Below are 26093 nucleotides of genomic sequence, written 5' to 3'. Positions count from 1 at the left end.
CTTTCCACCCTCAGTGCAGTCTCTGGGACAGACATTCTACATAAAATGGAACTTCTTTACTAAAAAAAAAAAATAAATTCCTTGTTTTTTAAGTTGCGCTAAAGATACTTTTCCTTGTTGGCTGGCATATCAAAGAAAAAATCATAAATCTTACCTAATTTTACGGAAGTGGGGCTTTGTAAAGAAAATGGTAATGCAACATGCAGCCCTGTCATATTTGGTTACTGTCCCCATCAGTAGCCTGTCCGAAGGGAGCCCCAGGAGGCCAACAATTCGCCCTATGCCAAAGAAAAATTAATTTGTGACTTTAGAACTTCAGGCAGACTAGGAAATACGACAGATTTAATTTTTTGCAGACCTACAATAACGAACCACTTTCTTTTCACAGTCACAGACAAAAACCTGCAGAAAATGCTTCGCCCATCTGCTCCTTCCCCACCGAGCAATGCAGTATCTCTAACTCTTTTTTTCTGTCCCGAGACTAGATGGCAGGTCCATGGGAATCTCATTGCGTCGTTATGTGCGTGAAGCAGTACGTGCAGTGGCACCAAAAAATTCCTGTTTCTGAAGAGACAGAGAATAAAGATTCCTGGCATTTCTGAACACCCTCAATCAAAGCAGCTTCAAGCCTCACAAGAAGTTGCTTTTCTCTTGTGATTTCCTGAGGCCTCTTCCAAACCGAACTGGAAAAATAATAAACACAACGATCTTTGCAGAGAGAAGCTGATCTCACCCTGCCGAAGATGCATTGTCTGGCAGATGACAGACGCGGGAGCAGAGGTTTAACCTGAATCTCCCACCATTTCTGCCGCAGCGGGTTAGCTGCGTGTCTCAAGTTTAGGTACCGCCTAAAAGCAAACCGAGAACAAGGCGTTTGGATATCCCTCACTTCCAAACATCCAGCACTACTACATAAATAAAACCCACCAAAACTGTCCAACCTTGCCCCATGATTGAGGTCTCCCCAGATATGGTGTTTCTTTCTACCACTGTTTTTGCCCTAATTAGCACCAAATGCCAAACGCTTCTTTACAGTAGCTTTTCGGGACCACACCGCTCCCAGACAGGCACCAAATTCAGCCACACGGTCCCATCGCCACCCAACGCACACCTGGGGATGTGCTCTGTATAAGTCCTTCCAATTAAGAAAATACAAATTTTAGGGCAAAAAGCTAAGGAAGGATCTCAGGAGCTGGACTGGGGCTTTTTCTGACTTCAAAACCTGAAGGTCTCACCTTTGTGAGGAAACAGCAATGCCCACGCCCAGCTCGGCACACAAAACCAGCCCTGTGCACTCAGCAGCCGTAACTCACCCGTGTTTCGGACAGTAATTAGCTCCGTGTGTCCCCCCCCACCCCTGCCCACGCTCAAGGAGGTCTCAGGTCGGCGGGAAGGAGGTGGGAAGGGAAAGGAGGGGTGTTTAGAGTGAATTTCAGATTTTCGCATCCCCTCTCCAGATGTGCCGGGTAAGCAGCCGGGAGTGGAATCTGACTCCAGAGGAAAGGATTTAAGACATGGTTTAGCAGTTTACCTCCAACGTTTGTCCTGAATTTTTTACGGAGCGGTTCGAAGTCAAGCTGAGAAGTTTCTCAAGCCCTTGTCCAAGCCGGCGGGGCCACCGCACTGGTGCCAACCCTCGCCCCGTACCTCCCCGCAGATTCTAGGAACTTCACCCGAGCAAAGGAGGAATTTTTCTGCAACCTCCCTACCTCGCCCTGTGCTTTTTGGCCGGGGCTGCGTAATACCGTTTGGCCTGTCCTGGCAGCCAAGTGCCAAGGTATATATGTATGTACCGATCAAAATGAATGGAGCTGCTGAATTAAGTGTTGGAGCAAAACCCCGCAGGACAATAAAATCCATTGATGGTGGAGCAGAGTCCAAGTCTCCGTTGCTCCGAGCCAGAGCTCCCACAGCAGAGCCCTCTTGGTCTGAGCCATCTCTGCTGTGGGATGGTCACCAGCCTCCCAGCTGGATTCCTCCTGGGGAAAAGCCACTTCTCCCTGGAAAAATGATGGGCAGACCTCTGCTGCCAGCAAAATGTGGGTTTAAGTCTTCTTTCGGGGTACCTACCACCTAGCTTGTAGCCCTCTGAAGGGCTGCCCAAGCCCACGCTTGTTGGAAGAGGGAGTCCACACACAGACAATGTCCTCCCCATCACTCAGCCCACATAAATTGAGACTAGGCATGGTTGAGCATGCATTGGTGTAAGCCAGGTCCAGCACGTGCCCTGGAAGCCTGCGTGACTCGAGGCAATGGTGGCTGCATGCCCCTTTGCTTTCCAATGCTTTCCTTTTGCCATGCGAAGCAAAGAGTGAAAGCAGCTTCCAGCTGCCATGCTGAGTTTGGGAGGGAGAAATCTCACTGCGGCTCATACATGGAGCAAATTCAATACGGACAGCCATTGACAAGGGATAAATATTTTCAAAAAACCCTAGGATGTCATTTTTACAGTTGCTCTCTGGCTCTTTTCTGACCATAACCACACTTTAAACACTAGTTTATGATGCAAACAGCCAGCAACCTACTGCTGGAAGCTTGTGGAATGAACTACCCACTTTGCAGAGATAGCAAAGGCCCAGGTAGACATGGGCAAGCCAGCTCGCTTGAAGGCTGAGCCAGGACAAGACGACTTGCTTGGCTCTGGGATGCAAACCACAGCTCCGAGCCATTGATGCTGGCCATCTGCATGTGAAAAAGCAAACATATAAATAAAAATTACTGTGAATGGCAGAAAACGATGCTGGAGAAAGTTCCCACTGGCTTGGCTTCTCCCTGGAAGCAGAGCTGCACCACAGCCAACGCCCGGCCAGAGCCAGCCTGCAATCGCTCGCCCACCTCCGCGCCCAGGCGTGCAGGCTGGGCTGCAAACCCTCTCCCACCCACGCTTGTTGGAACAAGGGAGAAGCTGTACGCTTGCAGCTTTGAAAAATTATTAATAAAAATGCCAATCGGTTGGTCAGAGGTTTTCTGGTTGTTTTTTTTTTTTAAATTTGGTTTTGAATGACACAAACTCTTCTGTATTGCAAAAACCCATCTACCGCCGGTCGGTTTTGCAAACGGCGGAGATCGCTTTCTGCAGAGACTGCTCCGTGGTCTGCCTGGGTTTGGGGCGAGGATGGAGGTGAGAGAACCCTCTGGGATGGACCTGCTTGCGCGGCCCCAAGAGCTCGTTTTGGCTCTCTCCCACAGTAGCGTGTTTCTGCCGTTGAAGGCAGGGGAGATTCGCGCTCGATGGCCGCACCATTGCCACCAGACTGCTTCCTGAGGGCTCCTGGCAGTGACACCCCAGCACACCCAGGGAGTCCAGGGCACAGCAAACAGGCCGCAGCAGATTCTGCGACGTGTTCCCCCCTCGCGCACGGCCGCCCTCCAGCAGCTCTTGGACACGTAACACCCTCTCTCTGTTTGCTGGATCGCAAAAAACCAACATAAGCCACGAAGGGTGCTGGATACCCAACCCAAAAGCTGCCACGCAAAAACCATGCAACCTCAGCCTCTCGTATTTTTAATTCTTTTTCTAAAGCATAGTTGTGCAGCTTCCCTCTGTGTGTCCTTGGATCTGTCCATCTGGTAACTTCAAAAGTTATTCAGATAAACCAACCACCCTTTGGCCAGTGTCACGCCTCTTTGGGAAAGGACGGGGCTCCTAAAGAATGGAGCTGTGTGGCAGACGATGGTCAGGGAGAGGAAGGGAGCCCTGTGGATGTGGTGACTGAGAAAGGACTGTCCTGCAGACACACGTCACATAGATTCATTGGACATAAGAGAATTTACCCAGAGAAAGCCCCAGTAACGCGAAAAGCTTTCACCCGTCTGCCTTGCTAACAGAAGAGGAGCTTCTCCCACCTCCACCCCACCTTTGGAACCAGATTTATAGAATGGGAGCTATTTATTTGCAGATGTGCAATAGCTGCACAGCAGCACGGGAGCACGGTCTCGTGCTGCACCCAGCACTCAGCTCTTCCGAAAAGCCCAGCTCTAACCTCTTACACTTGCTGTTGACTGCAGCCTGTGCCGGTGCCGCTGCGAAGCCTGGGACTCTCCAGCAGGCAAAGCATGCAGAAACGGCCATAAAGACCAACATGGTCACATTGTGCCGTTCACACAGACTCACCAGCCCCTACGCTTTTCTTCACCATAGCAAACCCTGCCACTGCAAGCAAATCCTACCGATCACTCTGCAGTTACCGGCAGATCTCATTAACGCAATTCACTCTCCTGAAGATCATAAGGAATAAAAAAAAAATAAAAATAAAAAAGAGACACAGGTGGCACACCCTTAAATTGAGAGGTTTTCATAATGGTTAAACATTGGCCTGGAGCCAGACCGCAGCTCTGAAAGCTCAGGGGCAGAAGGAAGGGACTTAGGATCTGAACTCCAAATTTCACAACTGGTCTCGTGCATACATAGGGACTAGCCCAAACCCCCACATTCAGGAGGCTGAAGTCAGATCTCGATCTGAATTTGGTGGCTTGGGCCAGTTTCAAGAATCACAAATTACCTCTACTTATTATTATTAATAATAATAAAGTGTTATTTTATGCAGGAGCTTTGAGGTTCATTGTGATATGCAGAGAAGCGGTTAGACTAGGGGCGAAACACGCATCTGGCAGGAGCAGGTGGGATTTGCATTGTCTCCAGCGGCTCCCAGCACCGGGGCCGAAATCTGACTGAACTCCGTGATGGGAACGTGCCACGTGCAGGTCTCAGGCCACCTGAGCTCTGTGCCAGCCCCTGGTCCAAGACTGCAGGCATTCACCTCAAATCCCCCCTCCCGGCTGCACAAAAGCAGCAGCTCAACCTCCGGCACCTTCACCACGAGCACCACTGGCTGGGCTCGTCCCCTGCATGGCCACAAGCCCAAGGCTGGCGCTTGACCTTCTGCCAGAGAAGAAATTTCACCAGCCAGAAGCTGGGCAAGGTCAGACACCAAATCAGTTCAGCACAACCCACGCTAGCTCAAGTCTGCATGTGGTAATTTTGTTGGCCTTTGGGGAAAAACTTTGTGAATATGGTTGTCTAGATCTTCTTGTATCGCCCTGGTTTGGGAGTTTGTCTAGTAGCAGAAGAACCAAAATTGCGAAATAAAGATGTTGCTTCAACCTACAAAAGGAGGGAGGGCTGGAGCCTAGCGAAGACACACTGGGGCATCTCTTTCCAACCTGACTTCCAACAGATTTCCAAGAGCTCAGCCTAAGCCACTGAACGTTTTCAGACCGAGCCAAACCAAGCCAGAAAAACCCTCGGTGTTCCCTAGAAAAGCACCCAGTCAAGCAGCATTTCTGCCGATCCCAACCGCTCCACCGGCTCCCACCAGCTCAGAACCTGGCCCCAGCCCCTCAGTGGACAGTTTTGCTTCCCCTTGTGCTTCCGTGCAATGCAAAGCCTCCTCCGTGATCTTCGGCATGCACAGCCAGGTCAGCGTTGTCAGACTGGCCGCCTTCAGGCTAAGACCACTGGAAGGGCTGATCATGTTCCCCAATCACATTTGCAAAGGAACGCTCATTTCCCCCGGCCAGACGAGCACGGGCACTTTGTCCCTTTAAATCCCTGTCTTCGGCCAACGATACCAAACACCGAGCAGCCCTCGCTGCAGCCGCTCAACGTCATCAGATTCAAGGAGTGGATAATTAATATTGAAAGGTGTGATTGCAGCCAAGCAGGCTGGCTAATCAGCTACTGATTTTGCTCTAATGTCCTAGATCATTTAGAAATACAATCTGGAGGTGGTGGGAGGGACAGGGGAGCACTAACTGGCATTACTGTGGAAATGCAGTATCCCTTACCGCGTCTAAACACCGCACAATTATGGCATGACTCAGTTACTTCATTCATCAGGCCAAAGCCAAGTTCCCAAGCTAAGGAACTTGGATGTATTTTTTCCTCCGGCCTTTTTCTGTGCCGGGTCTAACGTGGCTCTGCAATGCTGCGATCCTCTCCAGGGTACTGCATTAGTGGTTGCATCAAGGTAAAAAAGACTTCTGGGTCAGTTTGGTATCTCTGCCTCCCTTAAACTATAAAACACAAATACCCATTTTCCATTCCTACCCTGCTATACCACAGACCCATCCCACCTGCACGAACACAGCCAGACTGAGGCTGTTCAACTGATGCAGCTCTAAGCTCAAGTAAAGAAAAGGAAGGTGCACTACGGTCTGGAGACTTCTTTATCACAGATTGCTGACTGTGGATTTTGTAAAGCCATTAAAGCAGTGGATTGCTGTCACTATTTTATGTCCAGATATTCCACAACAAACAGTTTCTTTAAAATTCTTTAAAAACAAACCAAGCCCCATGCTTCATGTATAGGGTATTTTATAAGTGCACAATCTTGTAGATGGGCTATGTTAAGAGTCCGGGTCCTGTTTTGATGAGTTGGAGACCACAAGGAACCACCTGGTTGATTTGGCCACAGGGAACTATCAATGGCTCAGACCCCCAAGGTCTCAAGAGCTGGGACCTCGGCAGAGTAGCTGCTCTCAAGAATGACTTACTACACAGCTGAAATGAACCACCGCACCCCTCCATCACTCCAGTCTTCCTTGTCCCTAACAACGTCTTTCCACTAAACAAGCCACGCCATGGCACAGCAAGGGCACAGTCACTTAGCAAAGCACCGCAGATCTCCCTGGCCAAGCACTCTGTTTGCATGCCAGAAAAATACAGCAGAAAGCTGATACTGTGCTGAGAATTCCTTCCTCTCGTTTCTGCAGACCTGTGAGCCCACCACCAGGCATGGTGTGCCGGGACAGAAAACGCTCCCCAAGCCATAGCCACAGGGTGTTGTCCCACCTTGTGCAAAGGAATTAGAAACCAGGTTCTTACACTACAAACAACAATGCTTTCCTTCTAGATTTCAGCAGATCGTTGCTTTCCCTCCCCTTTTTAATTAATTGAAACAATCCCTCTGCAAAAATGTTCCCATTTTCCAACCTGTGAGGGTTTCCACACCTTCCCCCTCCTGCTGTCGGAGGGAAGGGCAGTCCTGGGATGTCAGCGCGATGAGAAAGCACACAGACCTGCCCTCTCACCTGCCCTCTCCACATGGGAATCATCTCCAGCGAGCCTACATCCTGTGTGACGGCTGTTTGTTTTGGATGCAAAGCCTGGTGCGTCGGGTTAGATGTTAGTCAAACTGACCTTTCCTGTTTTCTGAGTCAATGGTCTTAGACCAGGCAAGTCAGGCACAAGATGTTGAAAATTAATCAGCATCTGGGGCTGACAGGGGACTGCTGGATTGGAGAAATGGCATGTGGTGGGAGCAAACAGCCTCATTTTCTCAGCTAAAGCGAGGACCCCTAATGCTCTGCTAAAAAGCCTTTCTGGGGCCACGCGGAGCTGCGGCAGAAGAAAGTTCCCATAAAGCACCGAGCAGTCACAGCCCCACCACGGCGTCAGCTGAAAGCTCTCAGCATCCTGCAAGGTCAAACTCCAAGTGCTGATTGCCGTACAAGGCTAATCCCGCTGATTGCCAGGACTCAGCCTGCACCGGCGGGCAGAACCGATTCCCCTGCGAGGGCTCCGACTGAGGGTGGCAGCACCAGGCAGGGAGGTAACGGGTCGCACTAGCTTCGTTAGCCCAGTCCACCAGATCCCCCTGAAACAGTCCAGTAATTTCTGATATTTGCCTTAAGAGCCTCATCCAGCCAGAGGGGTCTCCTCTCACACAGGGGCATGTTCCACAGCCAGCCCAGACGTTGGCTTTTTCTTTCACAAATGCTGCAAGACCTGTAAGACTGGATTTGATTTTCTTCAGGGGATTTTTTTTTTCCCCCTATCCCAAAATATATCGCTCCTACCCCAGTAATACAGAAAAAAATGTGGGTGTTTTCTGTGTAGTTTCAGGTATTTTAGAGACCTCAGATTTGTCACCTTCCCAGGGACTGTCTCAGAGAAATAGACCTCTTGGAAATGATTCGGCGTGGGCATCCAACCTGGACTGTTACAGCCCGGAAGATTTAGGATCTGGTTCTAGACCTGAAAATCAGTCTTTGAGCCAACTTGGGATAAAGTAGACAGTGATGGACAAGCAAATAACTAAACAAAAACCCACGAGGAGCTGTACGGACAGCCTGCCTGCGCAGGGATTGTCATCAGCACTTGTGGATTCTCTGAGGTCTAGTATAGGCGAAGCTCGTGTTGCCGTTCTTTTTCTCAGCAGTGTTTTGATGTATGTTCACAAATTACCAAAAAAAACAGATCTCTTCAACATCCTCTTTTTCAAAACTGGCTGAAATTGGAGCAGGAGTTCGAAAGGAGGACGCAGGGCACTGATGAAGGAGGAGACGCACACATATACATACATGTACTCTGTTTGGTTTGAGTTTAGGCACACGGAAGGGACACTAAGACGCCTCACTAACAGGAGACTGAAGAAAAAAAAAGAAAAAAGGCAACTAAAGAGCAAACATTCCCTACTGCCAGGCCCTGGGGCCCGTGGCACGAGGATGGTCCCATCCCAGGACTGGCAGAACAGCGCTGTCCTGGGCAGAGCTGATCCAAAATCCTCCTTTGTTTCTCAGCTTGGCTCTTCGAGTTTTCTTTGCTTTTTTTTTTTCCCCTTTTTCCTTTGTTTTCTTTTTTCTTTTTCTTCTTTTTTTTTTTTTGTAAAGCAACAATACCTCCTTTCAGGCACTGCCAAAGTCCTACTCAAGCCCACTCAGATAAGAGCTGGCAGGAAAGGTAACTGCCATCAATATTTTGGTGAATGTTAACTACCTGAGGACAGACTGGGTGGGGGATCACAAACAGTCAGTTGCGAGCACCTGGGCTATGTTTAAAAACACCACATTAAAAGTCATCTCCCTCCCCGGATCCCCCTGAATTCCCAGTAAAGTCTCTCCAGCATAAGTGGCTGTAAAAGACAGCGCTTAGCCAGTCGGGACTAAGTCGACAATCATGCTCCACACGAAGGTACGTTTTCACGATGCTTCTTTTGCGGCCGTTTCATTTACTCCACTAAAATATTATTCTTCAGCCAGAGTTTATTTTGGATAAGTGCAGCAAATAGAATTTGTAGCCCTAAATTCTCAAGTGCAGGTTTCAGAATTAAATATTTAAAATAAAATAAAATAAAATAAAATAAAATAAAATAAAATAAAATAGGGCATGCCGTTTTTAGCTGGGGGTTCCCAGAGAGCTGCAGGCTATCACTCCCTCGCCTGGGCTATGGGAAAGCAGCGTTTTGTCTGTCCTTTCTGAAGGCAGCACCTGTTTTCATCCTTTTCTTCAAAGTCAAAAATCGGTTTGTATGTTATGAGTAGGAACCCAAGGTTACGATAAAGAGTGGTTTCAGACTGACAGCAAATGAAACTGCAAGCCAAGGTATATATACACCATTCGGAGACGTATTTATAATAGGTTTTTTCCTAAAACCAGAAAATATAATGATATTCTGTCATGGAGTCTGAGACTTTCTGTGTTATTATTAAGCCATAGCAAACATTTCTAGCTAAAAAACTGGGAGCTGGATGGTGTTATTCTCAGAATAAGCTTTTCCCACTTAGCAGCAGGATGATTTTTTTTTCTCATGTTTGTGCAAAAAAAGTATGATTTTTGCCAAGCTAAATGGCCAGTGCATATTTCTAATCTGTCACAGATAGGAGAGGCAGGTAGACAGACAGACACAGAAAAACCAGTACTCCCTCCCCTCCCTATTTCTGTTTTTCTATCATACTCCGCTTTGCTATATTAATTTTAACGCGATCAGTGTTATGCTATTTTTTCTTTTCACCGTAAGCACGGTGCTCCTGCGACAACTGTTCCTTCTTCCTTGGTACATAAATAAAGCAAATGAAAACAGAAGGAAAATGGAATAAACGACACACCCCTGCAAAGTGCCATTGTTAAATAAAAAGGGGGGAAAAAAGCAATTCTGTTTACGGACTAAATAGTGATTTAGAGAGAAATTAAAACACCACCTCTGGCTCGGCTGCCCAGTGCCGGAGCAGCTGCCGGGCTGTCCTGCCCGTTGGAGGCTCCAGGTTGGGACAGGTCTGTACGGAGACCTGGACCTCAGTCCAGCCCCAGGGCCGGTATTAAAGTCAGCCTTTAATTTCAGCGCCTTTTGAACAAGGCTCACAGTCCTTACCCTCGCTGCTTTGGCCACCCACGCCAGGAAACCCACTTAGTTATCAGCATGGGGCAAAGAAAGGGAGATGGGGTGAAGCAACCATGAGCATCTCAGGGATGCTGGTCTGCCAGGAGCATCCCGCCAGCCCCAGGTGCCCAGCAATGCCGACCAGCTGCCGCCATCAAAAACGAGCACCTTGAAAATGCTTTTCCCATGGGAAAAGGAACCTGGGAGCCGCTCGGTGCCGTGTCCCTTGCTTCCCGGGAAGGAGCACCCTCAGCATCCACGGGGAGCAGGAATACTGCGTCCTACACTCAGCAGCATCCTTGGGGCGAGGAAAATGCTCAGTGCTCACTCTCGGTCACATCCTGCCCCTAACTGATGGAGAGACACGGCCGCGTCCAACGGCACAGAGACCAGGGCAAAAAAAAACCCAAACTCAAGCAGAGCGAAGCCGGACCACGGCAGTTTCAGCACGCCCCGCGGCGGGTGCCCACTGGGCGTTGGAAGGGACTCGCACAACGCCAGGCACTGAGAAGCCAGGGCACGGGGTGACCTGAGCACACCCGCTGCCTTCCCCACTTCCAGGAAGATCCGCAACGCAAAATGCAAAAAAATCTTTATCTAAATTTTAGACACGTCTTAAGATTTATGTTCTATGTAAAATAAAATATTTATATAGTGCTCAGGCACATAGCTATGCACTTGGCATAAAAGAGGAACAGCAAGACACAGCTATACATATTTTCAGTATATACGAGTGCATGCATACGTGAATCTGTGTTTAGATATATATATATATAACTAAAACAAATCCCTGTTTATTACTCAGTAGAGAAAACTGCAGGTTTTTTACATAAATAATCCCAGTGTAAATAAACTCCCCACCCTGAGCAAACTAAAAGTGATCCCATAGCAGATTTCTCTATTTTTCAAATAAATCATCGTTCTACCCGAACATGGACCTGGCAGCTACAATTTCCAAATCACTCAGGAGCAGCGGTGGGATGGGAGCTGGAAACAACCCAAACAAACAATTTTACAAGTTCCAGAAGTCGAACGTCCCCTGCACCATATCCACCATCCCCCCCCCCCCCTTTTTTTTTTTTATTTCTTTTTTTTAATTTGAAGAGCGGGAGGGGTGGGCGCTGCCGCGTTCGTTGGCCCATAGGAAATCGGTGACCCAGGGACATCTGCAAGCCATTAGGACACAGACTTCAGGTAGCTCCCAAAAACACGTGCTGTCCACATTACACCCTCCAAGTATATTTCCACAACTTTACTTCTCCAAATAAACAGTCGGGCTCTCCCTGCATTAGCAAGGAGCTGCACAAACAGGTAGAGAGAATGGCAGTTTTATTCCCCCTTCCAATTCTGATGGATTTCTTGTAAGCTGTTGCTGGGCTGTGTAATTTGAACTATTGCTTGGAAAACATAATAGGACTGGTTTAAAATTACGGCCATTTATTTATCTGTATGTGACTATGAAACATCATGTACCATTTGTACAGCATGTTAGTTCGCTTCCACACTATTCCTGAACTGCCACTTATAGGAGTGTGCTGTACGGGACAAATGGATCAGAATAAAACTTATATATATATATATTAACTAGAATCCACCAGGACTTATAATTTGGTTGAGAGGGTTTTTTTTAATATAAGCAGGTTTCATACCTTCCAAAGCAATCTTACTTCTCGTTAACCTTGCTAAGAGAGCGAGCCTTTGCAATGCCGCTCCCGTCCCTGCACGAGCACGGGGACGGGAGCGGTGGTGGCTGATGCCACAGTGAACGCAGCCGGCGACACCGACGGCAGGGCACTCATCCGGTTATAAGAAAAAATGGAAAAAAGTAGGTAGGAGATGGTGCGGACCACTCATCGCCAACATTCGCCCTAGGGCATTTCTCCTTTTTTGGAGAGCTCAGTATTGTTATGAATGAAAACTACGTCTTTTGTCCTCATTACCGGAGCTTTGCTTTTGGCTTTGATCACTTTACCCTGAGTGATTTGAACCAGATTGATTTATCTTAGCATCTGACGGAGAACCGCTTCCAGCTCTGGCTGACATCCGCTCCGAGGGGACGGCCGGGGGATGCAGTGGCTGGCAAACCAGGCAAATCCGCAGCCAACAGCAGAGCACCAGACACCGCTGAGCGGGCCAAAAGAATTCACACACGTTAAAGGTGCACCTTGGGAAAAAAAAAAAAAAAAATTCTCCTCTCTTTCTCCTAGGAGAAAAACCCGGCACTTTTGGGAGGGTATTTCCATTCCACTTTAACTGAGCCTGATAAATTTTCCATTTACCCAAGTTTGCAGAGCTTTGAGCCAAACTCTGTGAGCAAATAAATAAATAAATAACCCGAAAATGTACCGCTTTAATCTCCAGAAAAGAGCATTTGTGAAGTACAAGGTTGTGCGCGGTGGTTTCCAACTGTGGGAGAAAGAGCAGAAAAGAACGGCGAGGTTATGTCTATTTACTATGGCGGAGCCTGCGCCAGAGCCAGGGAGCGTTAAAAGTCCTGCGGCGCTGCTCAGCTCGGAGATCCGGACTCCAAAATGTGAGTGAGAATAAATCCACCACTGGATTTTCCTGCGGGGGAGCAGCTCAGCAAACTGGGGAGCTGCCGATCAGCAGTGGTATTTCTTAAAAGCAAAGTTTAAAAAACCTCATCTTTCCCCCTCCTTTTCTCAAATTCTCATATTTTTAGCATTTTAAAAACTCTTTTTCCAGGGAAAAAGCCTTTCTCTGATCCAAAAGACCACAGTGCTTTTATCACCACCGGTGAGACTCAGCCTAATCCTGATCACCCCTGGCAGGATCTGGCCCCTGGTGGCTTCGTGTTCCCAGGATTATTTTTTAAGTGGTAAATCTCAACGCTATTTAAAGTGATGCTATTTCACCAGCCACAATGAGTGTGCAGTTATTTAATAGCTAAAACAGACAGACGTGGTTAAATTAACACTGCCACCCAGCTCAGCCCTTGTAAATAATCAAAAAATTTTACTGCAGCGCTGAGATTATTCTTCTGAAACTTCTGAATTTCCTCGGCTTTATTCTATGTAGTGAGTCCATCAAAATGGTATTTTGAGGCACGAATTAAAACGCCATAAAAGCAAATATCTTTCAGGCACTTGCCTTGGAGTCTTCAGGCTCCCTGTTACCTTACATGGCTGAAAAAGGGGGTAAAAAAACGCCCATCCTCCAGCTTTCTCACCCATTCCCAGGTCAGCGTTTGCCAAGCTTAAATCAACACGCTGTGCTGTCTCCAGCTCAAGCCGTAGCAGCCTTTGAGGGCAGTATGTTATCATGGCAGGCCAGAGAAATAGATAGATTTTTAAAACTTAATGCAACGATGTAAATATACTGTAGGAAGGAATTCTTAGCTAAACTTACAAAATGAATGACAATTGTGCCCCAGCACACCACCACTCAGCTACGGCTCTTTCGATTTTTCTATTAGCTGTACGATGACCTTCCGATAAGGACATGTTAGAATGTGCCTGAGAAACGCTCGGGCTTTTGCCAAATAAATAGATCTAGTACCAAAGGGGACACCACCACAGCCCTGCGCGAGGCAGAGGCTGCAAACCCTGCCCAGGAGGCTAGGGCAGGCATGTCCAACAGCCCCGGCACCTCCGGGCCAGCTCGAATCCGCCGCGGCATCACGGGACCACCTTGGAAAGGGCTCGGCACCGACCTCGTGTCCTGGGGACCGCGGCCGGCCCCACGGCTCTTGGGCAGGTCACCCTAGAAACCAAAGCGTGAGCTCCATTCCTGCATCGGAAACGCTTTTGAGATGGGAAAGAAGTACATGTCGATTAACGCAATAACACCCAGATTGGAGAGGTGCAGGACGCCCGCCCTGGAGACCCGACCACAACTGAAAAAAGGTGGAGAAAAATGAACTAAAAGGCTAACATCTTGTGCTGCAAGTGAAAACGTTCGGTGGCAACCAAGGGGACGGCTGACCCTTCCCTCGTTCGTTAGAGAGGAAAAACCCGGAGCGCCGGAGTTATTTTATGCTTGGTGGGATGCAACACAACTCTCATTTTTAATAAAATGTCATTGTTTAGAACGGAGTTATTTTTATAGGAAAGCGCGATAATTACACTGCAATTAACTGCGCCGCGGCACCCCCAGGACTCGCCTGCCGAAAGCCACGATCCGGAAACACCGGCGCAGGCAGTCGGGTAAATTCAAAGGCACGATCGTACCTGGCATTCAGGTTTTGTGCCGTCGCTCAATGACCGATAGAGTTTTGATATCGAAACGAAGCGATCTGGTGCACGAACGCCTTTGTTTTTAGAGAATTCCGCTATAACCCAAATCTCGCAGTTCTGCCCCCACTTTGCGCCGTGGCAAACGCGAGCAGAGAAAGCGTTTCTCAGGCTGGGGAGGCAGCACCAGCTTCCCCTTGGGGTTCTCGGCGACAGGGGGGAGACTGGTTTGTGTCAGAGCGCGGAGGCGCCGCTGGCCGGGTATGAGGTCAGAGGGTGACATCACAGCCTCCGCGGCGAAGCGAGCGCCCATCCAACACCCACCCTTTGGCCGGGGGGTCGGACCGCCTGCAGCGGGGAGGAGAGGCGCTTAGGCTTTAGGAAGGAGCAAACTTAATCAGGCTCAAAGGGGGAGCTGGATCTAACCCCCGGCCCCCCCCCAGCTCCCACAAAACATCAGTAAAATATAACTTACTTCAGCACACCAGATCTGATGCGCATCATTATTGTATTTGTAAGGTTTGAGAGAAAAATCTCCCAAAACACCCCATGCGGGTGCTATTCCTTTTGCTACTGAAACTCCCATCTCCTTCACTCTGCGCTCAGAGGCTTGGAAAGCTTGTTTCCTAAAAACCGGTGATTTGATTTAGCACAAGGCAGGGGAAAAAAAAAAAAAAAATCAAACGAGGGCTATAATCCGCACGCTTCTTGCTAAAAATCTTTCCTGATATCTGAGCTTGCCACTTAGGATAAAACAATGTTAATTCTTTAAAAAGAAAAGAAAACTTCCATCCTGACGTAAAAGCAGCAACAGCTTGTCACTTTAAAGGAAACTTCTAACCTCGCAAAACGACTGTGATTAATCAACTTGTCCATATTGTCTAAATAGCCCATAGAAGGGGAATTAAAAATAATAATTCAGAAATTATAAAATTACACACAATAACATAACTGGAAAGCTCGTTTCCATTTCTCTTTTGTTTATTGTTTGAACTTGTCAAACCACTTTCTTTTGTTAAAACAGATTCTTTTGTAATGAAAAGCCAGAGTCCCTTTCAGCAGATGGACTTTCAGAATGAAAAATGTTCTAATTATTACACTTTTCATTAAAGCAATTATCCTCCCAAATTGTTTTTGTGTTTATCTCTGCCAATCAGCAGTAAAGCCATGGAACAATCTGTTGTCACCATATTTTTCTCCTCCAGGTACATTTGTTCGGATTTTTGCTACAGCAGCTCCAGCTGAGATAAGAACAATCTACTGCTCGAGTTGTCTTTGATGTTCCTATAACAAATACATATATTAAAAGAGATTTGTGGAGCTCAATTCCAGTCATGCACTAGCCTAGAGCTGAATTGCCTGGGGAAAATATTTCAAAATTCTCTCTTTTAACATTTACCGTAAGTTTACCTTTTTCGCTGCAAATAACGATACACAATTCGGCACATCTTCCCTTGGACTATTGCACATTTAGCAAAGTAACGATACATAACGCTGTGAAAACCATCGTTGGTGTTGCAGGCATAAGAAACGCCAAATGCTCACGAAGAAAAATCACCCTCTGCTCTCAGTCCCCCTGTTCTTTCAGACAAAGGCTCTGGAAACAGGACAGACACTTACCTTTAAACTCACCCAAAGAAAACTACTTTCCAAAAGTTTGCAAGCAAAAAAGAAAACAGGAAGAAAAGAAAAAAATCTCAGGGAAAGATAACAAGAGACAAGCAGGGTCTACCAGGGAGATTGCTTTCAAACGCATTTATTCAGAGCTCCTTCCCCCGCTGCCTTTTTCTTTTTTCCCCCACTTTTTTTCATGTACTATTTCCAATACCTTTAAAACGCACTTATTAAAGTAACAGTGACAATTGCGACCAGGGGTCCACACCGGGCTCCGGCCACCGCACCAGCCACTGCCCCGAGGATTGTCCAACAGGACAAAGGCTGCAAATTAAAGCAGCAAATTAAAGCGGCTTCGATAAAGCACCAACTTTAACGCTTGAGTTGAAATGAAAAATTATGTAGCACGTATTTTTTGTAAAGGGAGAACTGGTGGAAGGTCTGTCCCCCCGAAACACGCTCGTGGAGCCGAGCGTGGAGGGGAGGGACGCGGGGGAAGGAGGGCAGCTCGCCTTGCACGCTGGAGCTGCCTTCGCACACATCGGCGCTGAAATCCAGTTCTCACCAAATACTCCCTCTCCTTTAAAGCTTAAAAGATGAGATCTGCTTTATTCTCTATCTCGACCACCACTTCTCTCCCGCCAGCATCAGCGATACTTAATGCTTATGTGCCCGGAAAAGCAGTTTCCTAATAAAAATGCACGTACTGTACGATTCACTATTAAAAAAAATATTTGCATTTATCTAGAGATAACCCTGGAAAGCTCCCAGTGCTCATTTGTTTGCTTTTTATTGCTTTGTTGCGATGACAAGAGTTGGTCAACTCGGCAAAACTTTTTTTTTTTTTGGGGGGGGGGGGAGGGGGAGGCAACCTCCTCCCCCCTTGCAGAGCTCCCGCACAGCCTTCACCGAACCGCAGAGCAGCGCCCACCCCGCAGCGCGGCCGCGCTCCCGAGCGCAGCCCGGGCCGCCGCGCCGCAAAGAAGGGCTGCGACGAGAAAAACCAAAGCGGGGGGGGGGGGGGGGGGGGAGGATTTGGGGGGGAGAATTTTGGGGGGGAATATGGGGTGCGCCGGAGCGCAGCGCAAAGGAAAAAAAGTAGGTTTGCGCTAGTTGGGGTGGCACGCACCACCCCGCGTCTGCCCCACGCACTGCCCGAGCGTGGGGTCCCCGCGGAGGGGCGCGGACCCCCCTCCATCCCCATCGCCGTCCCCGCCCCCGCGCGGGCGCGCAGCGCTCCCCGCCCCCGCGCGGCGCCGCGCCCGTTCCTGGGCCTTTGGCGCCCCCTCTGGACGGCGCCGCGCAGCGCCCGCGGGTCCCGCAGCGCTCCCCCGCCCCCCCTCCGCGCCCGCGGGGAGCCTCCCGCCCCCCGGGAAACCCGCGGCCGGTGTCATGTGTCCCCCCGCGGCCCCGCCGCGCTCGTTCTGCAGCTCCCGGGAGGGCAAAAAAACCGCCGCGGCGGGGGGTTGGGGGGGGGGGAAACGCCGCCGTAAGGGGCGCGGGGCCCTCCGCCGCCGCTCCGCACCCGCGCAAAGGCCGCTCCGCGTCCCGCACCGCCTCGCCCGGGGCCGCCTCCCCCCCTCCCCCCCCGCGCTCCCGCTCCCTCCCGGCGCGGCGGTGCGCGCCCGCCGGCCCCGCCCCGCGGCGACGGCGCAGCCAATGGCGATGGCGCCAGCCCCCGGGGGCCGGCCGCCCATTGGCGGAGCGCTCCCGAGCCGAAATCGCCGCGCAGAGTATTTATTCCCGCGCCGCGGCGCGGGCCGCAGAGCCGCGCTGGAGACCGGCGGGGCGCGCCCGGCCCCACGCCGCCCGCCCCGGCCCCACACTGCCCGCGACGGCCCCACGCCGCCCACCCACGGCCGCCCGCCGCCGTTCCGGCGCGATTTTTTTTTTTTTCCTCCCGTCCTTTCTCTCCTGCAACTTGCAAAAGTTTCTCTCCCCACTCTTGGTGTTTTTTTTGCTTTTTGTTTGTTTGGGGTTTTTTTTTTTTTTTTTTGGGGGGGGGGGTTCTTTTGACTTAGAAGGGTAGGGATAAGTAATAACAATAATAAAAAACTTTTGCAAACTTTTTTCCAGCTTTCTCCCTCTCCCCAGCCGGGCTTCACGCTGGTGGAGACTTCGCCTCTGCTAGTTTTACTTTTTTAACCCTTCCGAGCCCCTTAGCCACCTGATTTTTTTTTTATTACTTTTTTTTCACCCCCTGTCCTTCCCCTGCCACTTTCTCGCATGAATCTCCTAGACCCCTTCATGAAAATGACAGAAGAACAGGACAAATGTATCTCCGACGCCCCCAGCCCCACCATGTCGGATGACTCCGCCGGGTCCCCCTGTCCCTCTGGATCCGGCTCGGACACGGAGAACACCAGACCCCAAGAAAATACCTTCCCCAAGGGTGACCCGGACCTGAAGAAGGAGAGCGACGAGGACAAGTTCCCGGTGTGCATCCGAGAGGCGGTGAGCCAAGTGCTCAAGGGCTACGACTGGACCCTAGTGCCCATGCCGGTCCGGGTGAACGGATCCAGCAAAAACAAGCCCCACGTGAAGAGACCCATGAACGCGTTCATGGTGTGGGCGCAGGCGGCCCGGAGGAAGCTGGCTGACCAGTACCCGCATCTGCACAACGCGGAGCTCAGCAAAACCCTGGGCAAGCTCTGGAGGTGAGGGGGGGGGGGGAGGCCGGCCCGTGTCGGCGGGGGGGAAGGAGGGATGCTGGAGGGGGGAGGCTGCAGCCTGCACCGTCTGCTCTAGCCTGCAGCAGCAGGCAGGGGAGGTGGAAGAGGAGGGAGAGGACGGTTTCAAGCCTGGAAAACTCGCTGAAAACTTTCCCATGTGTTGGCAAACTCCGTTGGCGTAGGAGAAGCCAGAATAGTAGGGGAAAAGTAGGGAAAGTAGTTCCCTGTGGCCGCCTTCTGGTTTTGCAAGTGGTTTCTTTCCCTTGAGCAATGCCCCGGTGGAAGCTGGCCCTGCCGGGCAGGAGGGGGCCGGGGGGGGCTGGCAGAGCCCCCACCCGGGGGGGGCCCCCGCGGCCTGCCTTGGCGTTTGTTTGTTTGTGCTCTCGTCCAGAGGAAATGATGGTTTTCTGGATTGCATCAGCTTGGCCCGGGAGGAGAAGCGATGCGGGGCGAGGGGAGGGGGCGGCCGGAGCCGGGCGCAGGGCGAGCGCCGACGGTGCTGTGCCAAGCCCCGGGTGGGTGGGTGGGTGGCTGCGATGAGTGGTGCATGGCTGGGTGCCCTCCGACTGCCAAAATAAGGCAGGGAGGGGAGAAAAACAGAAGGAAAGTGAGTCACCTGGCCGCCTCTTACTCTGTGACTGCAGAAGGCGAGGGTGTGGGGGGGGGGAATCCTAAATTTGCGGCTGTTCTTGCAGCAGTGAGAAAACCTGGCCCTGGCGGGCAGCGAGGGGCAGTGACCTAAAGCGCCCGGGGACGGGACGTGCACCCTTGCAGGAACAGATGGGGTGGGGGGACATGCTGGGGAGGGCAAGGGCCGGACTCTGCCGTGGCTCTTGCACCTCTTCTTTGGCCACCGAAGGAATCTGGTGGGGGCAGAGGGGGGTGACGACTAGCGTGTGCCCCAGACAGGGGGTTCCACATTGTGGGGGGCTTTGCATTGACATTCGAGGCGATCCAAGGGAGAGGTTTGGGCTGGTGTTAATGCTATAGTAGGGGTAGCTAGTAAAGCCCACCCCGTGAGCTGCAGACCCTCACCCGCTATGTTCCCCCCAGGCTGCTGAATGAGAGCGAGAAGCGTCCCTTTGTGGAGGAGGCCGAGCGGCTGCGGGTGCAGCACAAGAAGGACCACCCCGACTACAAGTACCAGCCGCGGCGGAGAAAGTCGGTGAAGAACGGGCAGTCGGAGCAGGAGGAGGGCTCTGAGCAAACCCACATCTCCCCCAACGCCATCTTCAAGGCGCTGCAGGCGGACTCCCCGCAGTCATCCTCCAGCATCAGCGAGGTGCACTCCCCTGGGGAGCACTCGGGTAGGTACTTGCAGCCCCACAAGGCGTTATGGGGGGGTTAAGTCACGGCTACCTAAGAAAAATTGCATCCCAAACTAGGCTGAAGTTGAGATCAGTTGAGAGAGACCCAGAAACTCAGTGTGAAGGGGACTGCTGCACCAGGAGAGGGGCAGAGCTGCCCCCGAGCCTCGCTTGTAGCACAGGCACACAAACGCTCGCCCGTGTGTGCCAGCCCCCGTGGCCGCTTCCACCCCCTCTGCCCATGAGAAATGTGAATCCGTACTTTTTAAGAAAATAAACCAGGTCATGTCTGTCAGTAATTTTACCCGGTGCAATAGATCGGCGTTGATAGGGCTTGGGTCTGTGTGCTTCACACCTGGAGATGTTTGTGTTACCCTACGCAACTGCTTTCAAAAGCAACGCGCTGTTACCCGGCCGCCCCGCAGACCGCGGGTTAACTATTAACGGTGTTATCGCGTCTGGCAGCACCTCCTGCCTTGGGAAGCCATGGGCGTGGGGGTGCCCGGCCATCGCGGGAGCGACACCCCCTTCACGCTTGTGCCCTTTCTTTCCTTCCACAGGGCAATCGCAGGGCCCCCCCACGCCCCCCACCACCCCCAAGACGGACGCGCAGCCAGGCAAGCAGGACCTGAAGCGGGAAGGCCGCCCTCTGCAAGAAGGCGGCCGGCAGCCGCCTCACATCGACTTCCGAGACGTGGACATCGGCGAGCTCAGCAGCGACGTCATCTCCAACATCGAGACCTTCGACGTCAATGAGTTCGATCAGTACCTCCCCCCCAACGGCCACCCAGGGGTCCCGGCCACCCACGGGCAGCCCGGCCAGGTCACCTACACCGGCAGTTACGGCATCAGCAGCACGTCGGGCTCGCAAGCCGGGACCGGCCACGTCTGGATGTCCAAGCAGCAGCCGCAGGCGCCGCCGCAGCCCCCGCCGCAGCCCCAGCCGCAGCCGCAGCACGGGCTGCCGGCGCTGAGCGGCGAGCAGGGCCAGGCGCAGCAGAGGACGCACATCAAGACGGAGCAGCTCAGCCCCAGCCACTACAGCGAGCAGCAGCAGCACTCCCCGCAGCAGATCAACTACAGCTCCTTCAACCTCCAGCACTACAGCTCCTCCTACCCCACCATCACCCGCTCCCAGTACGACTACACCGACCACCAGAACTCCAGCTCCTACTACAGCCACGCTGCCGGCCAGAGCAGCAGCCTCTACTCCACCTTCACCTACATGAACCCCACGCAGCGCCCCATGTACACCCCTATTGCAGACACTTCTGGGGTCCCCTCCATCCCCCAGACCCACAGCCCGCAGCACTGGGAACAGCCTGTCTACACACAGCTCACCAGACCCTAAAGCCATTTAGGAAAAAAAAAATCAAAAAAAAAAAAATCAAAAAAGCACGAAAGAAGCAAGAAGAAGAATGGAGAACTTCCTCAGACTTTTTCCTTCTTTGAAATTAAAATAATTAAAAAAAAAAAAAAAGATGCTAAAGCTGGCAGGGAGGAGAGAGCGCCTCGAGCCTTCTGCACTACAGCATCCTCCAGGAAATGGCCAGACTGCTCAGAGAACTGGCAAAACTTGGTACAGACTTTTCAAGGACTGGACTTTAACTCTGCTTCCAGGGCACGGTGTGGAGATGAGATTTCTAACCAACCAGCTCAGCTGTCTGTTCTCTGGACTTTTGTAATGATTCTTTTTTTTAGCAGTAATTAAAAAAAAAAAAAAGAAAAAAAGGGGGGGAAAAAAAAGAGAAAACTCAGAGTCCTCTGTGAGGAATATTCTCTATTTTAAATATTTTTTAGTATGTACTGTGTATGATTCGTTACCAATTTGAGGGGATTTATACATATTTTTTAGAGATTTTTTTAAATGCTCTTATTTTTCCAACAGCTAAAAAATGACACTTAGAGCAGCCCTAGGTTTTCTTGCAGTCAGAGGTATTTTTGTATAGATAAGTGTCTGTTTCTCTAAAAATAAAAATGCAAAACGGCATGCTTTTAACTTGGAACAAAGCTCGGTTAAGTGGCCGGTGTCGGGCTTAGCGATGGTCAGCTCTACAGCGTGTGCGGGAGATGTGAGCTGAGATTGTGCGGGGACGAGCATGGGAGAGGCTTTATTTTTCTAATTAATAGCAAAACCAGCCAGGAGGAGATTTTAACTTTATTTTTTAATAACCTTGAGCCTTAAGAAAGAAAAACAGAAAGATTTTTTTTTTTTTTAATGGCAAAAAGTGCTGTTGTGAAGCCTTAAAAGCAGCCCTGTGATAATCACTTGTCCCCAGCTCTGCCTGTCCCCGGGGCTTGGGGGGGGGCTGAGCTCTAACCCCTCCAGCCACCCCCGATCGCCCCCCCGGCTGCCCTGGCCTGATGCAAAACCCATCCAGGGGCCCCTCTCTGCTTGCGGGACATCACAGATACTTTAAATTATTTATTTTGTGAGAAGAGCAGTTTTTAATCACAATTTACTTTTTTTTTATCTCCCTTCTATTTTAAGTCCTTTCAAAAGCAATTGCATTTGTTGGAGCATTATTTGGAAGGTAACCGTGCCTGTTAAATTATGGTCTAAACTGTAACCAGTCCTTTATTTATCTCTTTAATTCTTTTTTATTATTATTATTCTTTTTGGAATCTGTGTCCTGGGTTTGTACAAACTTGTGCTCTTCCATTTTTTTCTTTTGTCTTAAGGATAAACTGGAAAAAAAATAATTGTACAAACTAAAGATTGCAAATGTAGCGTATCACTGAATCATTTGCCTTGTTTTCTGCCTCAGCTCTCTGGGACACACGAGCTCGTGCGAGGACGAGACCCAACGCCCCGGCCGTGCCGCGGGGGCGGCACCATTTTAGCCTTCCACCCCCAAAACTGGCTTGAGGTGGGGACACTGACTTTGGTGAAGCTGTGGCCGAACAGTTAAGGATTGCTTTTTAAAAAAGACAGCAAACTTTTTTTATTTAAAAAAAATGATATATTTGTTAACATTTTTTTTTAGGGATTCAGTAGAAGAAAAAATCTTAAAGCACTCTTATAATATGGCATCTTTCTATTTCTGTATAAAAGCAGATCTTTTTAAAGTATTTCTGTAACTTAAAAGACCTGTCATTTAAATCATATTTTGTCTTTAGGTAAGTTTTTTTTGTTTTGTTTGCAAGATTCTTCTCTTTGTGAAACTTACCTTTTTTTTTGTATATTATTGTTTGCAATAAATATACATTGTATTAAAACTTAACACACGCCACCAGTGTCTGATTTATTAACAGCCTTCAAGCAAAGCCAGGGCCATGCTGAAGCCCCAGGATGGTTTTGGCTTTGCTGATGGGGCTTGGGGTATCCCCCCCCCGTCATCAGTGCAGGTCCTGAGCCTGGCCATGAGGGAGAAACCAGAGCAAAGGAAGCCTTGGCAGGACACTAGGGAAGCAACCAGAGTCAGAGACAGACAAAACCAGACTCATCCAGGGCAACAACTCAAGGCGTGGACTCCAAAGGTGACAAAGGAGCTCCAGCCATCCCCAAGCCATGCTGGCTCCAACTGCTGTCACCGGCAGGTTGTCTGCTCTGAGCTGCCCTGTGTTGGGAGGATGCTGAGCACGAACCATGGGGTGAGGAGCTGCCAGGGCGTTTGGCCCTTCAGGTTCTTCTCCACAAACCACTGAAATTCTCCCAAAAGAGCTGAAATCCCCTGAACAACCAAGTAGGACACGCATCACCCCCAAGGAGAAATGTCACTGCTTGCCCCTGAGCCCTGGAGATGCGGCACCAAGCACCCTGGCAAGCAAAGGCACCACCATCGCTTTTCCTACCAAACCCATCCCAGAGAAATCACTGCTCCAAACTCATACGGCTTCTAACCCCACTGCTCCTCCGGGCAATCCAGCCCACGGCTTTGCCACCTTGCCCCACCTCAACCTGCAGCATCCCTTGCCGTACCCCTGCCCCAGGGCACAGCAGCACTGAGCTTTGCAAGTTCTCTGCCCTCTCAGACAGCGAAGCGCGCACCCACTGCTGGCATCATTGCAGAGGTCGCTGCAGACAGCATGAGTCTGCGTGGGCCCCCTCCCCTCTGTTCCCTCCAAGGGCACAGTTACTCGCTTATGAAAACTTCTGCAAAAAAAACGAATAACTTGCCCAAAACTCTGCATGGAAGACGCAGTTAGCACATGGCAGCCCCATGCTGTGAGTGAGCGCGTTGCGGGACACCTCGGGGTGCCCCCGCAGGGCACGGCGCAGAGACTGATCTGATACAGCATTACTTTGCCAATAGTTCACTCTCTCCAGACTCTTGCCCCTGCCAAAAAGCCCACTTCTGACCCCAGCAGCAAGACCTGCTCCCCGGAGCAGCCGGGCTTGCTGCGGGCGCCTCGGGGCAGGGACACAGCTCACGGCAGCCCAGCGCAGAGCACAAAGAGCTCATGACTGCAACGCAAAGCCTCCACGCTGTTGTAAAATATTTACTCACTACAAGTAACACTTACGCCAATTAACTGAAAGGGATTCATTTACTTTGTGCATTAGTTAGGGTCAGTGTCACTATTTACCTGTGCAATCAGCCACCGTGGCTGGTGGGAACGCTTTGGTCCCAGCCATTTTTCCGCAGCACGTGGCACGTTTCCCCTGCCCCAGTCGGACTTTGCCTGCTCCAAGTTTTGGCTCTGCTGCTCGTTTGGAGAGAAGAACAAACGCAGCTACCGGTGTTATGGCGAGGAAGCGCCCAGGAGCCCCGGCGAGAGCTTGGCAGGCCCAGCGCCGGCACGGCACTGCCGAGAGAGGCAGCCGGCTGCAGACAAACAATTCCATAAACCAGTTAATGTCTGATGCTCGTGTGGGTGGGTTGGGCTGTTACCCAGCAACAAGCTGGAAACTGTCCCAAAAATGGGACAGCCTTTGCCTGCTTACCTCCCCGGGAGTCTGGGCCAGGAGGGACCCTCCGCATCCCCCCTCCCAGTATGCGCTGGGCACAGCGAGAACTGAAGGGTGGGAGCGGGGCAGAGCGGGATGATCCCGAGCAGGCAGCGCTGCATCGAGCCATGGCTCAGCCCCAGCTGCTCTCAGGGTCTGCAGTGGCATTTCTGTCCCTACAGCCGTGCTCAGCTCCCCTCTCTCTCCCCCTCCACGAGCTCCACCTTCCAGCCGGAAGCATCCGAGGGATATCTTCCTTGCAAGAAACCAAAAGAGCAAAGCTCATGACCCAACCCTGGACCTATAATTTCTGCACTGTTTACTTATGGTGTGGGCTTTAATGCTCTTGGCCTCCGTTCGGGAAAGCCAAGCTGGACGCGGGTCCCCGGGAAGCTCCGAGCTTCCTGCCCACCCACCGCCACGGCTCTGCCCCGCTCTGGGGGGCTGCGCTCGCATGGGGGGGGCCACGGGGGATACCAAGAGAGGAAAAAACGCTGGAAAAGCTGCAAAGCTTCAGGGCATTTTGTGCTAGAAAGCACAAAAGGAGGGGCAGGGGGAAAAAAAATTGAATTCAAGGGAACTCTTAAAATGCTGCAGGGCAGGTTTGAGCCGCAGCAGATAAGAGCGGGTGCAGGGGCAGATGCGCACCGGGGCTGCTGCAATGCTGCGGGGCGGGTCGGGGAGCGCCAGCAGCGCTGCGGGCAGGGCGGGGTGGGGGGGCACCGGCGGAACCCCCTGAGCTCCTGCAGAAAGCCGCGGGGCTGGGCAGAGCGAGGCTGAGCCGTGTGCCTGCCTGCTTTCCCTTTTGCAGTGCTGTATTTTGGCTTAGTGATGAGTTTGCTTTTTTTAGTCAGTTCAGAAAAGAAGCAGCAAATTTTTTTTTTTTTTTTTTTTTGAAAGAATGGGGAGAAAGTTTCAGAGCAGCCCTGGGGAGCCGGTGGCACACCCCCTCTTCTACCCGGTCCCTGCAATGCCCCGTTGTGCCGGGCTCTACGCCCGGCCAGCTACAGCCACACACAGCTCTGCGTGCCGGCCGCCTGCAGCGGTGTCAGCTGCTCAGAAATGTAGCTTCAATTTGCATTTCCTCAGCCAGCTGTTCATGTTGACATCGTATTAAAGCCGGGGCTTTCTCCAAGAGAGAAGGCAAGATCACAGCCAGCTGTGTGCCGGGATCCTGGGATCGGCTGCGGCTCCTGCCCAGCTGTAGCGTTTGGGACATGTAACGGCGATATATCACAGCAGAGCTGGGCTTGCTGTGAGTCAAGCGAGATTTGCTAGGGTTTCTCTTTTCCTTTTTCAGGGCCTTGTTCCAGGAG

The 26093-nt window shown here is 51.0% G+C and overlaps 1 protein-coding gene across 1 annotated transcript; it reads left to right on the top strand.

The window, feature by feature from the left end:
• Window positions 1-17671: 17671 nt before the first annotated feature.
• Window positions 17672-23119, top strand: SOX9 (SRY-box transcription factor 9). Its single transcript, XM_075111119.1, has 3 exons — window positions 17672-18564; window positions 19633-19886; window positions 20447-23119. The coding sequence occupies exons 1-3, from the start codon at window positions 18134-18136 to the stop codon at window positions 21235-21237; spliced, it is 1476 nt and encodes a 491-aa protein (XP_074967220.1). The 5' UTR covers window positions 17672-18133; the 3' UTR covers window positions 21238-23119.
• The last annotated feature ends 2974 nt before the right edge of the window (window positions 23120-26093 follow it).

The sequence above is a fragment of the Phalacrocorax aristotelis genome, chromosome 16 (assembly GCF_949628215.1).
Source record: "Phalacrocorax aristotelis chromosome 16, bGulAri2.1, whole genome shotgun sequence".
NCBI lineage: Eukaryota > Metazoa > Chordata > Aves > Suliformes > Phalacrocoracidae > Phalacrocorax > Phalacrocorax aristotelis.
The sequence above is the reverse complement of the archived record's forward strand: the minus strand, read 5'-3'. Positions and strand labels throughout refer to the sequence as shown.